Below are 18366 nucleotides of genomic sequence, written 5' to 3'. Positions count from 1 at the left end.
TGATTTAAATATGTTTGTGTTCACTTTCTTGGAGTGCCCTAAAGATAACACATGAAGTCTGAAGCCGAATTGTGTTTATCTAATTCCGACATTTGTCTTTCTCTAGGCGAGCATTGGAGACTTCACAGATCCCACGGCACGGCCATGAGCGTGTGATTAAGAACGAGCAAGTCTCCTGAAGGTGAGTTTGGTGGTTTTCCATCAGGGCACCTTCATACCAATCCCTTCTGGGGATGTTCGGCATGTATATTCATAAGAGGTGGGCAGGAAAGGGAGGGCAAAAAAAGTTTTGCAGGAGACCCAGCTGGTTGCCTAAAACTTCTCTTCTGTGACCTCAATTTCTCCTGCTTCCGAGCGAGTGAGACGAAGCACAAAGTTTAGAGCATATGTCCCTAAGTGGAAATTAGGCAGCAGGTTGCCATGAAATCACCACAGCCCTATCATTAAAATAAAGTTTTTTTTTTTTTTTAGAAAAGTAAACAAATGCATTCATATTTTATACGAGAGTAAAAAGCAGATATTTTTTATAACTTCAGGCTAGGAAGTTTTTCAAGGCAGCTGACTGCGGTGTTGCATAATGAGGTATGACTGTTTGCATTCAGCTCACTCATCCATACACATCAAGTTCCTTTTAAAATGTATCTACAACACAGAGGCGCCCATGTTACACACGTTCGATTCCCCTCCATAGACAACGGGTGCGTGAAAGGACCATCAAACAGACTGCTGAACCCATAGCAGTAATAAAAGGCCAGACAATGGGGATGGAGCCAACAAAGATAAATCAGTGATAAAAATCCATACAATTCAACAGGACTAAAAAGTGCTCAATATGAAATGAGCACAAAAGCAGATGTAGCTGGAGTTATGGTGGTCATTAAAATAAAGAGCATTATTTATAATAGATATTAATATAACCAGGAATGCATTAGCAGAAGACATCTTAAGGAGCCATAAATATTGCTCTTCTGTGAAAATAAATGACCATTCTGTGTACTAAAATTAAGATTTCAGTATAAATTGTAGTTCGAAAAAAGGCCCTTAATTGAAAGCTATGGAAAGTCGATGTGTAGCTCCATCCTTTATCTATATCCGCTTATCCTTCTGAGCACCGCCGGGGGAGCTGTAGCGAATCCCAGCTGAAAGCAGGATGCAGAGGACAACCTGGACAGGTCACTGGTTCGTTGCAGCGTCAACATCTTAAGACAAACAAACATTCTCACTCACATTCACGTCTCCAATTAACCTGATTCCAATCCGCACGTCTTTGAACTGTGGGAGAGTACCTGGAGAAAACCCATGCAAACATGGGAGGGGGGGAAGACGTGCAAACAAAAAGCATGAACTTCTTGATTTATAGTGGAAATATTCTGTTTGTTGCAGATGCTGCAACCTTCTTTGGAGAGTGAACGGTAAATACTGCTGTGCAGCAGTGTGTTGTCCTCACTGCAGCGGCTGCCACATGACAGTGGCTCGCCCGTTCGATAGCTCTAGAATAAAAAACATTCTAACCCTGACACTTTGAAATTTACAATGCAAAGCAGTACGTCCAAATTAAACTGATGAATGAGAGAAAATGTGTGCCTCTGGATTTATTGGAATTTCATCAGTGGCTCTTTCCTTCATTTAACATTTTTTTAAAGAGGAGGGAGGTTCCGAGTTCCATTTTCTATCTTGGAGACATGGTCACCAGCGCAGGGGGTTTGGTGTTCCCAGTACGATGCAGCAAGGTGAGTCGTGCTTATTGTTACTCACTTATATTTTAATTGTGAGCCAGCAGGATGTTGGAATAGTGGCTAAGACGTTTATTTTTCGGGGATGTGTAACATAACGGGTATTTAACAAGCTGGAGGCAGAAATAATGTATTATTATAATTCACGATGAACGTGTAAGGGACTCCGATGAAGAACCTGAATAATAAATCTAAATGTAAAGTTTGACAATGCAGATTATTATCATCTTGTTCTTCCAGCATCGGTGGATCACCCGTCATTTATCCGCCTGCCTTGACTCACTTATGCAGCTGAAAGAACTTGATGGGATATAGTTGAGGCTGCAAAAACCTCATGTGTGTTTCACCGGGGCTGAGATGAGCATTTCTCCCAGATGGCATTTTGCATTTTCATTACACCTTACATGAAATGAACGCCGTCTTCTGTTTGAACCACGCTCACAGACCTCATTCTGTTTTGCTGTGTAGTTGAATGAACAGACCTGAAGTATTAACCCTGAAAATCACAGAGTCCGCCAGAAACAATTTGTCAAATTTGAGAAGCAGGAAATCATATTTATATCTATGTGTTTGCAATATAAACCCTCCCAGGCCTTTGTAGCACTGAGACTTTTTCCGCGTGCATCAATAAGGTGATCTATAAACTTAATTTGCTACTTGTAACCAAACCAGCTATTCTACACACCCGGACAATGTCTTCTCACATCAATCAATATTGATTTGATTTCACCCTCTCGTCACAGGCAGTCTATCAGTCTTCCAGGGAAATTCTCTAGTGCGAGCATTAGTGTCGGGGAGTGAAACACCAGAGTTTTACTGCCCTGCGCCAACACACAAACCTTTCGGACTCGGAGTCAGAGGCTACCGGCTCCTTGCACTTTACACTCACGCAGAGACAAAGCCCAGCGTGACTTTAACTGTCTTACAGGTCAAGAAAAAAGGTCATGGTTCCTGCCAGACACGGGCTAATGTTCTGCCAGGACCACGGCCATCAAGAGGCAGATGCTGCCTTATCGGACAAGCCAGGTGTCCGTACAGCAGCTTGATATAGTTGCTAAGAATGCGAGGAACAACAAAAAACGTATGTACAACACAACACCTGGTGCTGCCGTCCTGCTGTTCCTCCGGCCCGCTCTGACAGGAAGGATGATGAGGAGTCACCCTGGCAGCCGGGTCAACAGCAGAAGTTAGAAAGTGGGAGCTCAAAACGTCCGTCTATCTTTCTGCACGTGTAAATCATATCTCGTTCATCTAATCGGCTTTACACTCTGCAACTGGATTGTAAACTGGAATAAACAGCCACCAGCTCGGTGCTGTAGCTGGGGGACGGGTAGTTAGCCTTCAGTCCATGGACCGAGATGAACTTCTTTTACATCCTCAGATAAACTACAAGGGTGGGTTAACTGAGTCAAACTGCGGTTCAATAACGACACCATATCATAGAACTATGAGGATTATTTACTTAAGCCCATTCCAACCAAGGCATGTTCACAAAATGCTTTGACAAGAACTACAAATGAACATTTTTAATCCAAACCTCAAGCATTAAACGATGAATGCCCATGTGACAAAGTACAGATTAAACTTTGCTTATCAATGTAAATGTGAAAATGAACCATAAACTCCACTATTACACAAAACCACACTCCGACGTAAATTGACTTGACTAAACGTCTGGAATAATGAACATCTTATGCAAAGCACATTAGCAGGAAATAAATATAAAAGGTTTACATTTTCCACAGATTTATATTCTACAAATCCAATACAGATTTAATTGCTCACAATGGCAAAAATGAGAAAGACGTGGAGGAGATAAGATGTGAGCTTGATTTAATTAATTGCCATAATAATGAGAATGCTTATTACATTATGTATTCTAAACCCAAGGCAAAAAGAATCAGGATATGAAAACACCGTTAACTCTTACCTCTGCAGTGAACTCCTTCGTCGTAGCCGTCTTCACAGTCTCTCGCCCCGTTGCAAAGTTTGTTGAAGTGAATACACTTTTTTGTCCCCGTGCACTGTATGTGATTGAGGGGACATCTGATCACCACCTCCTGTGCACCTGGAATAATAAGAGAAACAAGAGTCAACCCTCTGAACTACTTTTAATAACAGTCATTATTCTCGTGGTATCAGTATGTATTTAGTGCAAAGCCACATGAGCTTTAACAGTGTGTTCATCAGCACGTGGACTGGGACATTATGAGAGAGAGAGACCATATGTGAAATAGAACATATTGCATATATCATTGTCATTATCAATTTTTTTGCAGTTTTCTCTGTGAGTGCCCTTCCAAGTGCTGAGACTATATGACCTCTTTTATAGGAGGCGGAAAAAAACCTATGCATATGCAAATGTATTTATACTTCACAGCATTGTTCTCTGCACAAAGCAGATGTTCCCGACGCTGTCCTGTAACAAACTGCTCTCCCTGCCAGCAGCGAGCGGCTGTTTAAGGATTCATGAGGCACATAGACGACCCTCAGCCACAAGAGCACATAAAACACAGCTGACCACTGCACCGCCACTGTAAATGTGTCACATCTCCACCTTAACTACATTGATATCAATTACCAGTGCGCCGCTGCAGCCACTTAATGGGAAGATTTATCACCCACGTGACGGGATCTGTGACAATCCCTGGAGCTCCACCGCCCATAAGCAGTCACATGCCGGCACACTTAGACCATCTCGACTGGGCAATCACTTATTCACAGCTTCCATTTCTACTTTGGAAGGTAAGAGATGCCTCAGTTAATGCGGCTGTTACAAAGAGGGCTGTCATCCCGGCGCTGATTTACAGAGGGAACATGTGGACGAGTAGGACAGCGTCTGTATTGACACAATAATGACTCACATTAGTTTCCCCACCCAAGAATTTTTATCGCCTCAGAATGGTGATGGGAGATGTTCTTCTTTAATGAAGGTTTCTTGGACATCTCTTCAAGCCCCAGTGATTTGCACTATTTTTATGCCACATTTAGGTAAGTCAAATATAAGTGACCTTGTCTCTGCGAGTTCATATTTCATACATGAGCAAGCTGGCAGCCTCATCTGCTGAGCTCCAGTATGTTTAAAGCATTTGCCTTTTTTCATTTCCCTCGCTCCCTGCTGCTTTTGGGATGGATTTTTTTGATGTGTGTGCTTATTTATTGCTGCAAGTACAAACATAAATTTGTGATCCATCATACAGATGTATGATAATGTATGATATATATGATAATGAAAACAAAAAGAACAAAGGCATATATTGCTTTAAAAATCTGCATTGTACTGCTAAGAAGAGGATTCCATCTTCAAAATGCTGCTGGTGGTAAGAGGCTGTACTGTATTCACACAATTCACTTTTATGCCAGTGATTAATGATGAATTAAAAAGGAAAAGAAAATTGCAAAACACCTGAGACATATGACACATTTGGAATCAAACTCAATAAGTGGTAGATCTTATATTTAACAGAGACCCAGTGGTAAAATATAATCAAACAATTTTATCGTAATCAGATGTGTGTGTTTATTGATGTAAATGTAAACACTTCCTCCTGAGGTTTCAATATAAATAGATCATTAATGTTGTACTAAAATACAGCAGAGGTGATATAAAATATATGGAACACTGTCACTGAACATTCAACCAGGCATCACACTACAGCTCATGTCCATTTTGTCAAATGTGCTATTTAACACGCAGCTGTAAGGGTCCCTGACAACGCAGCCGTGTTGTCAGCCTTTTCCCCACGCTGCCTCACCGCATGGCTTCTAATCTAATGTGATGAGGGGAAAGGATGGAGCATGAATATTCAGTGGCTCTGATCTGTCATGCAGGGGTACACAGATGGTCTCTCAACGACTGAGGTGCTCGGGATTCCTCTGTCAGGTCCCACACTACTGTATTGGGTTGGACCGCCGCTCAGAGCCAAACATGCAGGATAGGGTTGGTTTTTATTCAATGAACACATCCTCTACGACAGCTACGCAACCCAATGGTACTTATAAGAATCCCTACAGACCATTCATAATGATGAGCATTGAGATGAGCACCGCCTCAGCCGCAAATATGTGTCTTTGACATGTCATAAAGTGTAAATGCCGTCTTTCATCAAATGCAATTTTCTGTCCCTCGAAAAAATATCAAAAGTATATATTTTTATAGATCTTTTCATGCATTCATATGGATGTGTAGTTTAAATGTACTGGATGACAGATGACAGAGAGTCAAAGAGTTAAAAGCAGATACAACGCGTTAGATCGCTGCAGTATTGGGGAATTCCTAATCTCTAATTATTTTTGGTAAAAAACTAGGCTGTCCCAGTAATGGTTTGATAAATGAATAATGCTCGCAGATGAAATGGGCAAGCACACAAAACCAGTTTAATCATAACACCTTGAGTGGAAGGCAGATGTTCCCTTGGTAAGCAAAAAAAAATATTCACAGTGAGATATGCTTATTCAGGCAAAGTGGAAAACATTTAAGTTCTGCATCAATATTTATCAATGTCTTACTTTACAATAGCACAACTATTAATTAAAATAAAAAAAAAGTCCCCATCTAGTCTAAATACTTCACATATATTACATATATATGTGCTGCAAACCAGCACATATCTGTGTTCCAACTTACTGAACAAGATTCATATTAGAAAATATAATTTACAACAAGATAATTACAGGAATTAACGAGTGTAGGGCAGCAGGTCAAGGGTTAGTATTACCAGATGTGACCAGACATGCTCTGGACTGCTTGGAAAAATGTAAATGTCCATTAATGAGATATTATTTAAGTGAATTTTTCACAAAAGTAGAAATTGTTGAATATGCGAACTGCTGTAATTGTGTTTACGTATTCTGCAGTTGTGCTAACAGCGCTGTGAGGCTATGTTTCTTATTCTAGAACGAGAATGATATGTTTGTGCATTGGGGCTTTAATGGAAACGGTGGCTTGTAGGTGGCACTACCGAGCATTTACACACTAGGATATGATAATTAAACACTCCGATTTCCCCACTGAGTAACTGAGAACGCATCAGTTGGGCCAGACTAAAACTTCAGCAGCCACAGTATGTTCATTATGATAATTATTTTAATCTGAGCAGCTGGCAGCGCGTGTGGAATATTTAAAACCTAGAGGAAAATAACAGATAATCTATCAGCAGTGGAAGAGTCTTGAACTTGTATATAAAGTGATTCGGTCTTATCCCAAATAAGTAATACTTTAATTATCATACTTCTGAAAAAAGCAAGTAATGTACTTTCTGTAAACTAATAAATAAATATATGAAATAAGTTTACTTTGTCCTGAGCTACAGAACTGACGACTTTCACAAACTTCATGGACAAACAGTTCAACAAAATAAACGGATGATGTTTAATCTCTGAGCTGATGAGCCGCATCACTGGGGTGGAAGAATGACTAAAAAGTGTAAAAGGGAGGAATATTTCAGGTATTCTGCTTGTGTACCATGTGTGTGTGTGTGTGTGTGTGTGTGCGTGTGTGTGTGTGTGTGTCTGTGTGTGTGTGTGAACATCAAATCTGTCATTGTTAAAGCTTGAGGATGTTTGGATTATAATATGTCTGGGCAATGTGTGATGTGGAGGCTTGACTTGAATAACGAATGCACCGCCGACCCTCCTGGAATTCATCTGCTTATTCTCGGGATCACAGCAGCTTTTTTTTAAAACATTAGAATTCATGTTTACTGCAATTAAATTGTGGTAGCAATTGAAAGTAGCAAAAACCATCGCTATGTTTCTTGTATACAGCTTTTCCTTCATGTTTAAACATTTTACTTTCTATTCCTAAGCTATTCTTACACATCCTTTCACGACTTCTTCTGTGTGTTTGTGTTTCCACACAACGTTGCATTCAGTACAAATCAAATTAAGTCTGCTTTCATGCAGAGCACTGGGGAATTGCGTTGCACGGTCGTGTGCAGAAGTAATTTTTGCTGGTAAATACGAGATATTTGTGTCACACATGTCTGCATCTCCTTCACAACCGCAAGAGAGGAACGAAGTGCATCATGTAAGTTGCTCAACATTTTGTCTGGTTGAATGAAACGTGATGATTTGTAAAAATAAGTCTCAGAGTTGTGAGATGTGCAAGAATCAGTGATTGGTTGCGTTAGCATTTGATATTGCCTTAGATTCTGGAGGAATTGTGTATTAATAGAAGTTGTGTGACATTAATTTTCCAAAATCTCCTCTTACAATGTGCTGCTTGTGTGCAGCTCTGCATTAATAACACAAAAGGAAAGAATCCTCACAGCATTCCAAGTATTTAGCAACAAAACAGGTAAATGCAGGAATATGCAGTGCAATACAATAAATTAGAGTTTTCCCCTCAGAATAAGATACTATTTCTAGTTGTACTTTGGGACAAATATATATAAATGAATAAATACTTATAGTTTTATTCCTGTCTGCTGTCAATAAATCCTGCTGTTTCTGCTGTAGCTGGCTGTCGTCCTCCTGCACTTCCACATCTCTTTCTTCATTAGCTGCTTCCTTGTCTGACCTTCTCTCGCTGCTTCAGCTACCACAGCCACCTTGGTTGAAGCCTGAAATTATTCAGGACAAATTAATTGGAAAGCTAATCACAGTGGTCGCACCCTTCAGCTTTCCCACATGTAGCTTCTCAGGTTTCTAGGTACCCTGATCTGTTTTGTCCAGACTGTCTTTGCTCATCCACAAGCCCGACGAGTGTTTGAACGTGAACTCCTCTGGAATGAGGGAGCAAACATTCTGTGTCAGAGTTGAAGAATTAACTTTAAAATTATCAACTTGTGCAAGGAGTCAATATTGACCAGCAGCTCTGCCAGCCATCTTCTCTGAAGAGATAAGCCGACAACAATCCTCGCCCCTGCACGTGAACATGTTTGGATTCAAAGCTCACGGAGACGAGAGGCTGTTCACAGACGGACAGATGGTCCTCGTCAATGAGGTTTTTTTTAAAGATTTGAAGTAGTAAAAAATAGAAAATGTGGCTGTCGATGTTGATAATGTGGTCGGCTGCTAGAAAATAATCAATGCATGAGAAACATCAAATCCACAGTCTTCCAAAAACTCATCTTAACATGAAGGGCTCTTTAGAGGAATTACTTTGCCGTGTGGCCTTTCTACCCTTGACATTTAAAGTGATTTACTCTCCCAAAAGAGCTTATCTTGCTGTATTTTTCTGACCACCAACGCAATATGTCTATATTAATTTCCACAAAAAAACCCGCAAGGACTCAGTGTCTACCCGGACAGAGAAACACATTTACCAAATTATGAGCAAATCAAATGCTTGATTTTCAATCAACCCCATTTAGAGAACGCTGTAGCTGCCTTTGGGAAATGATAATGTGTAGCTGCTGCCTGCTTCCTCAGCATCAGCAGGACAGTGAGTAGTCATCCAACGACTAACATCATGTGGAGCTATTGAGAAGCAGCCAGCAGCACAGTATGAGCTGGACGACTCCCTGCTGGGGAAATGTGTATGGCTTTGCATCCATGTGGTTATGCATGGCCAGCCTCTGGTGATGCTTGGTACAATAATCTCCCTCAATTCTTGTTTCTCTAGCATTACACCTTCAGCACAATAAACCCAGCCCGACTTGGTCAGTCAAGATTATTGTTCTTCAGTTTGGCTTTAGAAACAATCCCTGGTGTGTGCATACACAAGGGATCAGATATGAAGCCGTAAGTTTGTTAGAAGGTTATGTTACAATGTTTTGCTATCCTGTGTTTATCAGTCAAGCTCTGAAAAGGCTCCTCCAACAATTTAAAAGCTTCCACAACAGAAAAGTGTCACCCAGATAACACCTGGAGAACTGGCTACAGGGTTTATCCAGAGTTTGCATTTCAAACATGCACAACACAGCGGGAGGTTCTCGCGTTCACAACAGCAGCAAATCCTCCGCATTATTCAGACGAGAGGTGGAGCAGCCGGGTGCAGCAGACGGAGGCAGGAAGTGACGTATTAACTCTGCTGCGTACAACACGTTTTGTTTATCAAGCTCTAATCACCACAAACTCTCTTGACATCCTTGTCTGTGTCTTCTACACGTGTGTCAACGCTTTGTCACCGGGAGAGGTTTTCCATCTCGAGCCCCCAGGCTTACATTTTCTTGACTAAATTCTCCAATTACACAAGATGGATTAATGTCACATGACCCTTCCATCAAACCTCTTGTTATACAGTAGAAAAAATAAAAAGCTGACAAAATGATGGAATAACATAATCTCTAGGACCAGTAAATGCACAAAGTGTATGAATTTCACAATTAAATGAATACAGTAACTAGCTACGTTACAACTAGTGCGCCTCTTGAACCGACTTTTCAGAAGGGCAGCACATTGGCAGCATTTCAAAGTGTCACAGCCGTCCACAATAATGGCTGCAGCTCTAACATGACTGCAGTGTTACAGTCTAATGGTGCTGAGCTCACACAGCTTTCCCAGGTAGCCCACTAACAGTATGTCCCATCATGCTGCATTATGTCTGTATAAACTATACTGTCTGCATCACCTACTGTAAACCGTGCTTTAACGAGAAACCAAGGCAGAGGAAAAGTCCTGAGCTCTTAGATTATCATGGTTTTATGCTTTTGCATCACAAATCTATAAAAATATATATATATATACTGTCCTGTTGACAATATGACTGGAGGGAGGGACAAGTGCTCCATGTTGTCATGGCAGCGGCTGCTCAGGGTTTGGCGGCTGCTGTGACAACTGTTCACTCGTATTAATGATGCTGTGATGACAAACATCATTTCTGGCTCGATTCTCTTTTTTTTTACAGGAAAGATCTTTTTAAAATGAATGATGTGATGTATTTATTAGTGGCAGGATATTCACCAGGGGTTTGCTGCAATAAAAGCAGCTCATACTAAGTGGAGGACTGTTTGACACCAGGGAGCAGGTTTGACATCTTGATTCTCTGCTGCTGCTGCTGCTTTGAGCCTCGATTGCAACTCAACGCCCTTTTTCTCAAAATCCACCAACATATTTTTCAGCTTGTCTGCCAGAGGAATGGATACAATCAGTATTCACTCACAGGTCAAATGACTCTGCAGTAGGTCCAGGTTTTCATTGAAAAATGTGAATTTCACTATAATAAAATGCGCTAATTTCATCTTCAGAATCAGAATCAGAATTAGAAAGTATTTATTGCCAAGTAGGTTTACACCTAAAAGGAATTTGCTCTGGTTATTGGTGCATACAATGAACATAGAAACATAAAAACATAAAAACACAATAAATACAACACAAATAAGAAAAGCAATAAAAAAAAACAATATATATTTACTCACTATTTACTTCTTATTTACTCCCTTTTTCTAATATCTATACAAAGTAAAATTTATTTAGACATAAACATATCTAATTGAAAAAAAAAATAAAAGATAAGATTCTGGTGCGTTTATGATGTCGAACAGGACCAGCATGGGAAAAAACTGAAGGGCACACTCCTCTTATGATAATGGGAAATCAGTCAATCACCTTTTATCAGCAATTTACACGCCCACAAATATGTACAGTATGTGTGCTCATTGTACTTTAGAATAGACATAACGCTCTGTATTAAACCAGACCATGATTTTTCAAAGTGATGCTGTGTCCAAGCATACCCAGACAAAAGTTTAGTAATTCTGTAATCGATGCAACTGGATACTGTCGTCTGCTGCAAGATCAGATCATTTGTCAGATAACAAATGCATTGTCAATGGTAATTTAACAAACTTTCCCTTTTTACCGTGCACTGTGCCGTGTGTTATTGTCTACACTGGTGTTCCATTTCCTCCACTGCCGTGCGCTCGCCCCAGACAGATTGACTGCTTAGTTGTAATGTCCTCAATATATTCTCTGCCTGGCGACCCGTAATCTGATTTAATATATTGCTTCACATTGTTTATTCATGATGAAAAATAGTGAGTCTGCATCGGGACAGCCAGAGAAAGAGAAATGCACATTCACACCTTTAGGCTCTCGAATTGAAAACGTTACCTGTTATACTTGCAGTGAAGATCGGGGCGGTGGCTGCAGGATTTATTACACTTTACATCTCAAGCTCAACACTTCTTTACTTTCACAGCTCGGAGAGACGCAGCTTTCCTCTGATAGGAGATCACAATGCACCACGTTTCACACTTTCACACTTCACAGCAGCTGTCATTAACTTTTCTCTTTGACTTGATGGATTTCTCAGTCACACCGTAAGGAGCCTGTTTATTTGATCAACTTAACAGGTTTATATGAAGTAGAAGTGTTACACCCACTAAACTGAGAGAACATATTCCATCGCTCCACTAAATGGTTCATGAGTTCAACCATCACAGGTGCTGGGATGGTTGCAAACCAGCCAGGCTTGTAGGTGTGGTTCTCAAAATGCGGAAACTACAAAACAAAACAACTATAGCAAGTCTAGTTTTTAAGTATATCTTATTTCTTGTATAATCATAGGACATGAATAAAACATTTTTGTTGTGTAAAATACAAAACAAAATACAGTCCACACTGAATTTGAGGCACAAAAAAAAGGTATATAACTTCTGCCCAAAATGAATATATAATGAGGCATCTGAACACCACCTCCACAGTGAGAGCAGCCTGATTACAGTGCAGCTAGATCAGAAGAAAAGTATGGGGATACGTATCTTTGTGCACAGCAGAAATTAAAATGCGGCTGCTGAAGTGGAGGTTCTGAGTGATGACGTTGATTCTTCAAACACACAAGCATTACATATAGACACACCAGTTAAAACAGACAACACATGTGCAGCTCTTATCACATGTAGGTTGAGAACAGAACTTCTCTGCAGAACGAAAGCCCAATACCTCACAGTTTTAGCATCTGCCTATGTGAGAACGCATGTGGACAGTCTCCACAGTTTCTCCTGCCAGCATCTGAACAAGAACTCTGAATAATGTCAGCGTGACTGCGGCTGTGAGACCACGTGGGAATACAGATTATCCAGAGAGTGGCCGTATGGATGAGGTTTCTAACACACGATGGACCAGACAAACTGCCAAGAACAACACATATGTCAGGATGAAAGAGCAGTGTCATTCCCATGGAAGATGCTGACGAGATTTGAGAGCTTTCTGTGGAACAGGCCGAATGTCGATGTGCTTTAAACAAAAACACATCATCCCGGCCGTGCAATTCAAATGTTACTTCCTTCCTCTGCATGCTGCACAACCCATTACCGGAGCACTACGGAGATTGGTGTTGTTGTGAAAGCTTCTGACTCGAGAATCCCCTGCTGCGCTCTTCATATGTGAAAGGTAGTTTATGATTTGCCTTTTTCTTACCGTTTTACAGTAATTATTCTCTATCTGGATCGTGTGCAACGTGCATTGTATGTGCATGTATGCTCCAACAGTCCAGTCCAACACGAATATTGAAGAATTAACCTGTTTGCATATTTGTCAAAATGTCAAAAGCTCATGTTTTTCCTTCCTCTGGGGCATTAACATTTAAAAATGACAAATTAGCTCATGCATAATACATAGTTCACTCAAAATCGCTTTAGAAATCCCAAATCAATACCATCTGCTACATGCTATAGGCATCTGGTCCAGTATATAAGAGCTTAATCATGAATAAAAGCTCTAGCTTCCTGTGTGCATTTGCTTATTATTTGCTGTAAATGATGCTGCGTATTCAATCCGATCTATTTGAAAGAGGGGAGATGTTGCCACTGTGCAGTGGAGTGAAGCCAGGTGTTGGCATCCATGTCATCCTGGCTCTTCTGTGTAATAAAGAATCAATACATCCGTCTGAGGAGAGGAACGAGGGCCCCCCCCGAGACAGCTCACTGTAGCTGCATCTCAGAAACGCCATACAAAAAAAAAAACTGCAAATGTTCCCATTTATCATTATTTGGAAAACACCGACATAATTAGTCGATAGAGACACTTTTGTGACCGACCATTATGCAAATGCGATAATCTAATTGTTCTGGGGGCAGCTTCAAATGAATAATGCATACTGTATATTGCAGTAAGAGAGGTTAAAGCCAATATTCACGGAGAAGAATGATCTCATTAGGAGGACAATACACAGTGCTGCTTTTAATGCTGGCATTCTTTCATCAATGAAGTAAATACACAATTGTGATAATGTTGTTATTGTTGCAATGAGATTCGGATGTATTGCTTTGCCCGAACTGAATTCATGTTTATCATGTCGGGACGTTGTCATGTGGGATTCACTCACTGAGTCATTACAGCGCAGATCTTCAATCCCTGCACCACATGTGGTGCTGTGGGCTAATGAATCTTAACATATTCTGAATAACAAATGTTACCAACAGGTACAGTACACAGCAGACAGAGCCCAACATGATTCCACGCACCTTAAGATCCCCTGCAGGAAGATTTATAGTGTTGATTTAAACAAACTAAATAAACCCCACTTGATTTGTATCGCTCAGACGGCTGAGAACTCACATTACATGAAGCTGAGCGTGAGAATGGATTTGTTTCCTCCCCCCGGAATGAGGTCACTGGACTTTGACCCCCATCGCTTTCATTGAAATGGCTTTAAGATGGGGTCTCTTTGTGGACGGGGGGGCAATCACTGCAGCCAATAACCATTCCAATGTATGCACAGTAAATTTTGTTTAGAGAAAATATCCCTTAAAGAGATTATCTTTGCAGGAAAAACAACAATATTGGTTATTTGCTCACAACCGTAAAATGACTGAACAATGTATGTGACTTTAAGACGAGACACTACTGTCTGCATTCTATAATCTACCCACTGTCACTTTCAGTCATGGAATTCATAAATCTACATTTATTTATTTATGTATGTGGCCACGTGAGAGCAGCAAAACAAGTTTTTAAAGCCTTGCCATTTTATCTGATTAGATTGTTGTGGGAAAACATTCTAGCATATAATTGACTCACTTCTATCTCAGATTCGATCCACACCACCTCCACTACATGCAGAACTTACTGGTTACCTCTCTTCTGGCATTTGACAGGAGGATGTGAGTTCTTTCCAATAAATCAAGGTAGACATGTGCACGTTTTGGGGTTTGGTTGAAAGATAGAGAATAATTGTTGTATGTGGTTGAGGGAGCAAACTAACCCTGCGACTTTAAAAATAAATTGGAGGAGCTCTTATATCCCGTAACCTTGGATCCCTCCATACACTTTTCATGGAAAGCCTTGACCTTTGCCTTTAATTATATATTTCACACTATAAAATGAGTGTCAGGGCCCTGATTGGTGTGCTGGCCTCTACCAATTGATCATAAGTGAGTAAATAAGTCATCTGATTTGGCTTGAAGGCCCATTTAATGAGGACCATGGTTAGAGTACAATACACACAGTGAGTGGGAGGACCTGTATTTTTCTCTGGCACTGGCCCAGCTCCCTTGAAATAATCATTGGACTATGACGATGTTTATAGAGTGACTGGAAGAGAGGGCATTAGCTCATTCCTTTCACTATCTATTAAAGAACCCATTATTCATTATTAATAAATAAATAAAGGCCAGAGTCACAGAGTCGTGCTCATTAAGAGTGGAGTCTCGGCTACTGTTTAACTGAGAGATGAACAGCATGCAGCATCGATGAGTGCTGTTCATCTCTCAGTTTTTCTCATTGGCTGTCTGTAAGTGTGTGTCACTGTGTTTGCTCGGAGTTAGAGCTCATATCGCCTCGATGCTTTGTTCTCTGCTGTGGCAGCAGGGAGATAATGCAGACTTTAGCGCTTAAATGTCACACTGGTGCCATGGCAGCAGGCGTGTCAAGTTTATAAAGTATGCTCTTTTCTTTGGTTCTTCAGGTGACAAGCTGGGAACGCTATCCTTTATAATATTCATACAAGGCGGGAATACAAAGGGGGAAATGTGTCAGTGCAGCTTAACTGTTGAGGATGGGGGCTGAGGGAGCTGAGACAAAGCAGCTCCTGCTGGTGCATCACTTCTGACACAGAGGAGACACGGAGTGGAGGCGCAAGAGTGTCACAGAGCAACGACGTTCATTCCCACACTAATGATTTTGCCTGATGCTTAAACATGGAGGAATGTGTAGAACTACAGGAAGAGGGGCGACGCAGCAAGCGGAGACCTGCATAAAAACAATTGTTAAGGGCAAAGAGGATGATGTGTCTGCCATATTGTGATGGCAGTGATCACAGACGTGTATAAAGGGAGACAGTGTCTTTGTGGGAATTTGTGTTTCCAGGCACAAACACACACACACACACAGTAATGGTCATGCCGGCTCCCTGTCTATTGGAACTACTACGAAAATAGATGGAAAGAGCCTAAGGAAGTGAACACAAGTTCTGTTTCAAAACTGTGTTGATAGAGAAGGACAATGTGCTGCATTTGATCTGGAATCATATCCAGCTGTTAGGGACAAGGCTGAGGAACCACACATGCTCTATAGTGTGATATAACCTGTGAGCTTCCCAGTAACCTACTGGCACATCATCCTATCGCAAGACAGCAGAATGAAAGCGTGATGTAATCGTCTCATACATAATTAAAAAAAAAAAGTCCAGCACTGTCCATGAATCTTCTTCACCGATATATATGCAAAAGTGGTGATTGAAAATAAACACGCAACGCAGTGGAGTTTTGGATGAGTCAACAGGAGGGTTACCTCTCAGGAGTAGGAGAGAGACGGAGAGGAGGGAAAGTAAATGTTACATAATGCAACAGGCCCTGTCCTTCAGCTCAATAACAAGGTGCTACGCTACATTACCCCCTAAACCTCCATCCTACTGGCACCAATTCTCATGGGGACCAGGCACATTTGCGATACACTTATTTCAATATGGCACTTGCCAGAAAGAATACCCTGCAGGAGGTTGATAGGCAACTTAAAATACACTCACTGTGGTAACTGCAGCTGCATCGTAGACAGACCCCCCTCATGATGTTTGCACTTGTAAGCAGAGTTTCCAGAGGGGCTTTATCAACCACTTCCACATGGTGAAATGCTTTGAGAGTGTAACATCTTGCAGATGTGCGTCACGATCAGAATCATAAGTGCGTGATCAGCATTAACGGTTGAGTATGGTTAGAGGGATCTTGGTGTAATTGTCTGCAGTTACCCCACGATACTATTATGCAGCCAAAAAACAACAAACAACAGCATCAACATGTGTTTATGTTTTGTTCAATTATGAAAAAACAAGGTATGGATAAGATAAGGGAACTATTGTGATTAGACCTGATGTAACATATCTATATAAACCTTTTTTTCAGGGCTCGTAGCCTGCTGAAGATAAATCGTCTGAAAGTTGCGTTTCAGACGATCTCAGCGAGGGAACACATAGCCGCATTTGTTGCTTGTTTTTAAATAGGAACTTACAGGAAAATAAATCAGAATCAAAAGTCTTTATTTCCATTACACACACATCTGTATGTTTAAGTTATCAAATGTATTCACATCATGTCTGTAAATGTTGGTAATCAAAACAAGGATACTAAAACACTGGAGAGAGGAAATAGAACAGACAGTGAACAAGATGGAGTTCGGAAACTAATGTTTGAGATGCATCGTACAAGTGTTGAGACTTATCATTGGAGGCGGCAGTGTTACTGCGTGTCTGAGCAGAAACAGACAACATTATATGCTTGATGTCTTTACTTTGCTCTCATTATTATTCAAGTGGCATTTTCAAGAAGTCTGTAACCCAGATATACCCACTGGCAAACCTAGGAAATCAACCTGCTGCAACCTGTGCAGGATCATGGAGGATATTTTATTTTCTTTCATTACTGGTCTTTCAACATGCTGCTTGTTTTTTAAGCCCTCCGTAGGATACCGATGAGCCCAAAGTAGAGAATCTGAGGAGTTTAGAGGAATTCATGGGGAGACATGCCCTCCCCTGTAGTTGAAGGGGAATAAGCGAAAGCACCCCTGAGAGAGCCGTCTTTGAACAGCTCTCCTCCCCTGTGCTTAGAGGACACCGAGATCAACATCATTTTTGACTGGGTCGGGCTGGGCTACAGCTCCAGTGGCCATGTTTTTGAAGCCAGCCGCTGACCCTTTATATTGTATTTTCCTCTGGGAGTGACAATTCAATCAGAGGATGCATTGGTCTCCATGTTCGCCAGATTCACAAAAAGTGTCTCATGCAGGACTACCGAATCGAGCCAAGTCCATGAAATCGTTTCCTGAAGGACTCAGCATGGATTTAAGTTCTGAGTCACTTTTTTTTGAAGCGTGAAGCATCAAAAAAGGGAGAGAGCCTCACGCAGACAGCCATTAGAAACGAGAGTTGTTATACATTTCTACTGGAAGTGATATTTACAGAAAGTAAATTATGACTGTCCCACATAATCTCAGACGTAGAGCAAACAGCAGACGTGCATGTCTACAGACAGCCCTGGCATTTAGACTTCCTTCTAAGTATGCCACACAAACTAAGAATGTGATTATCACGCTCTCAGTGAATTTCTAATGTTTCCACTTTAACTGTCACATCACAAGATGTCGTTTGGTGTCATAACATAACACGCAGCAAAACTTTGACTCATTGCACAGAAAGCATTCGCTTGAGCTGATGACCAATTGGAGAGATGCCTCTTTGCTGGGTTTTCTCCAGACGTTAGTGGGGACAGGCTGTTTTTCCTAACTCCCTGAATAACTGTCGTCAGCTGCCCAGTCC

At 41.0% G+C, this 18366-nt stretch overlaps 1 protein-coding gene across 1 annotated transcript in view; it reads right to left on the bottom strand.

Moving 5' to 3' along the window:
- lrp1bb (low density lipoprotein receptor-related protein 1Bb) overlaps positions 1 to 18366 on the bottom strand; it is a 230197-nt gene that overhangs the window by 147459 nt on the left and 64372 nt on the right. The window contains exon 3 of the mRNA XM_062402272.1: positions 3664 to 3801. Coding sequence (XP_062258256.1) covers positions 3664 to 3801 — 138 coding nt within the window. The remainder of the gene's footprint in view (positions 1 to 3663; positions 3802 to 18366) is intronic.

Source organism: Platichthys flesus, chromosome 13 (assembly GCF_949316205.1).
Source record: "Platichthys flesus chromosome 13, fPlaFle2.1, whole genome shotgun sequence".
In the NCBI taxonomy this organism is placed as follows: Eukaryota; Metazoa; Chordata; class Actinopteri; order Pleuronectiformes; family Pleuronectidae; genus Platichthys; species Platichthys flesus.
Note: the sequence above shows the minus strand (reverse complement) of the source record. Positions and strands in the feature narration are given on the sequence as shown.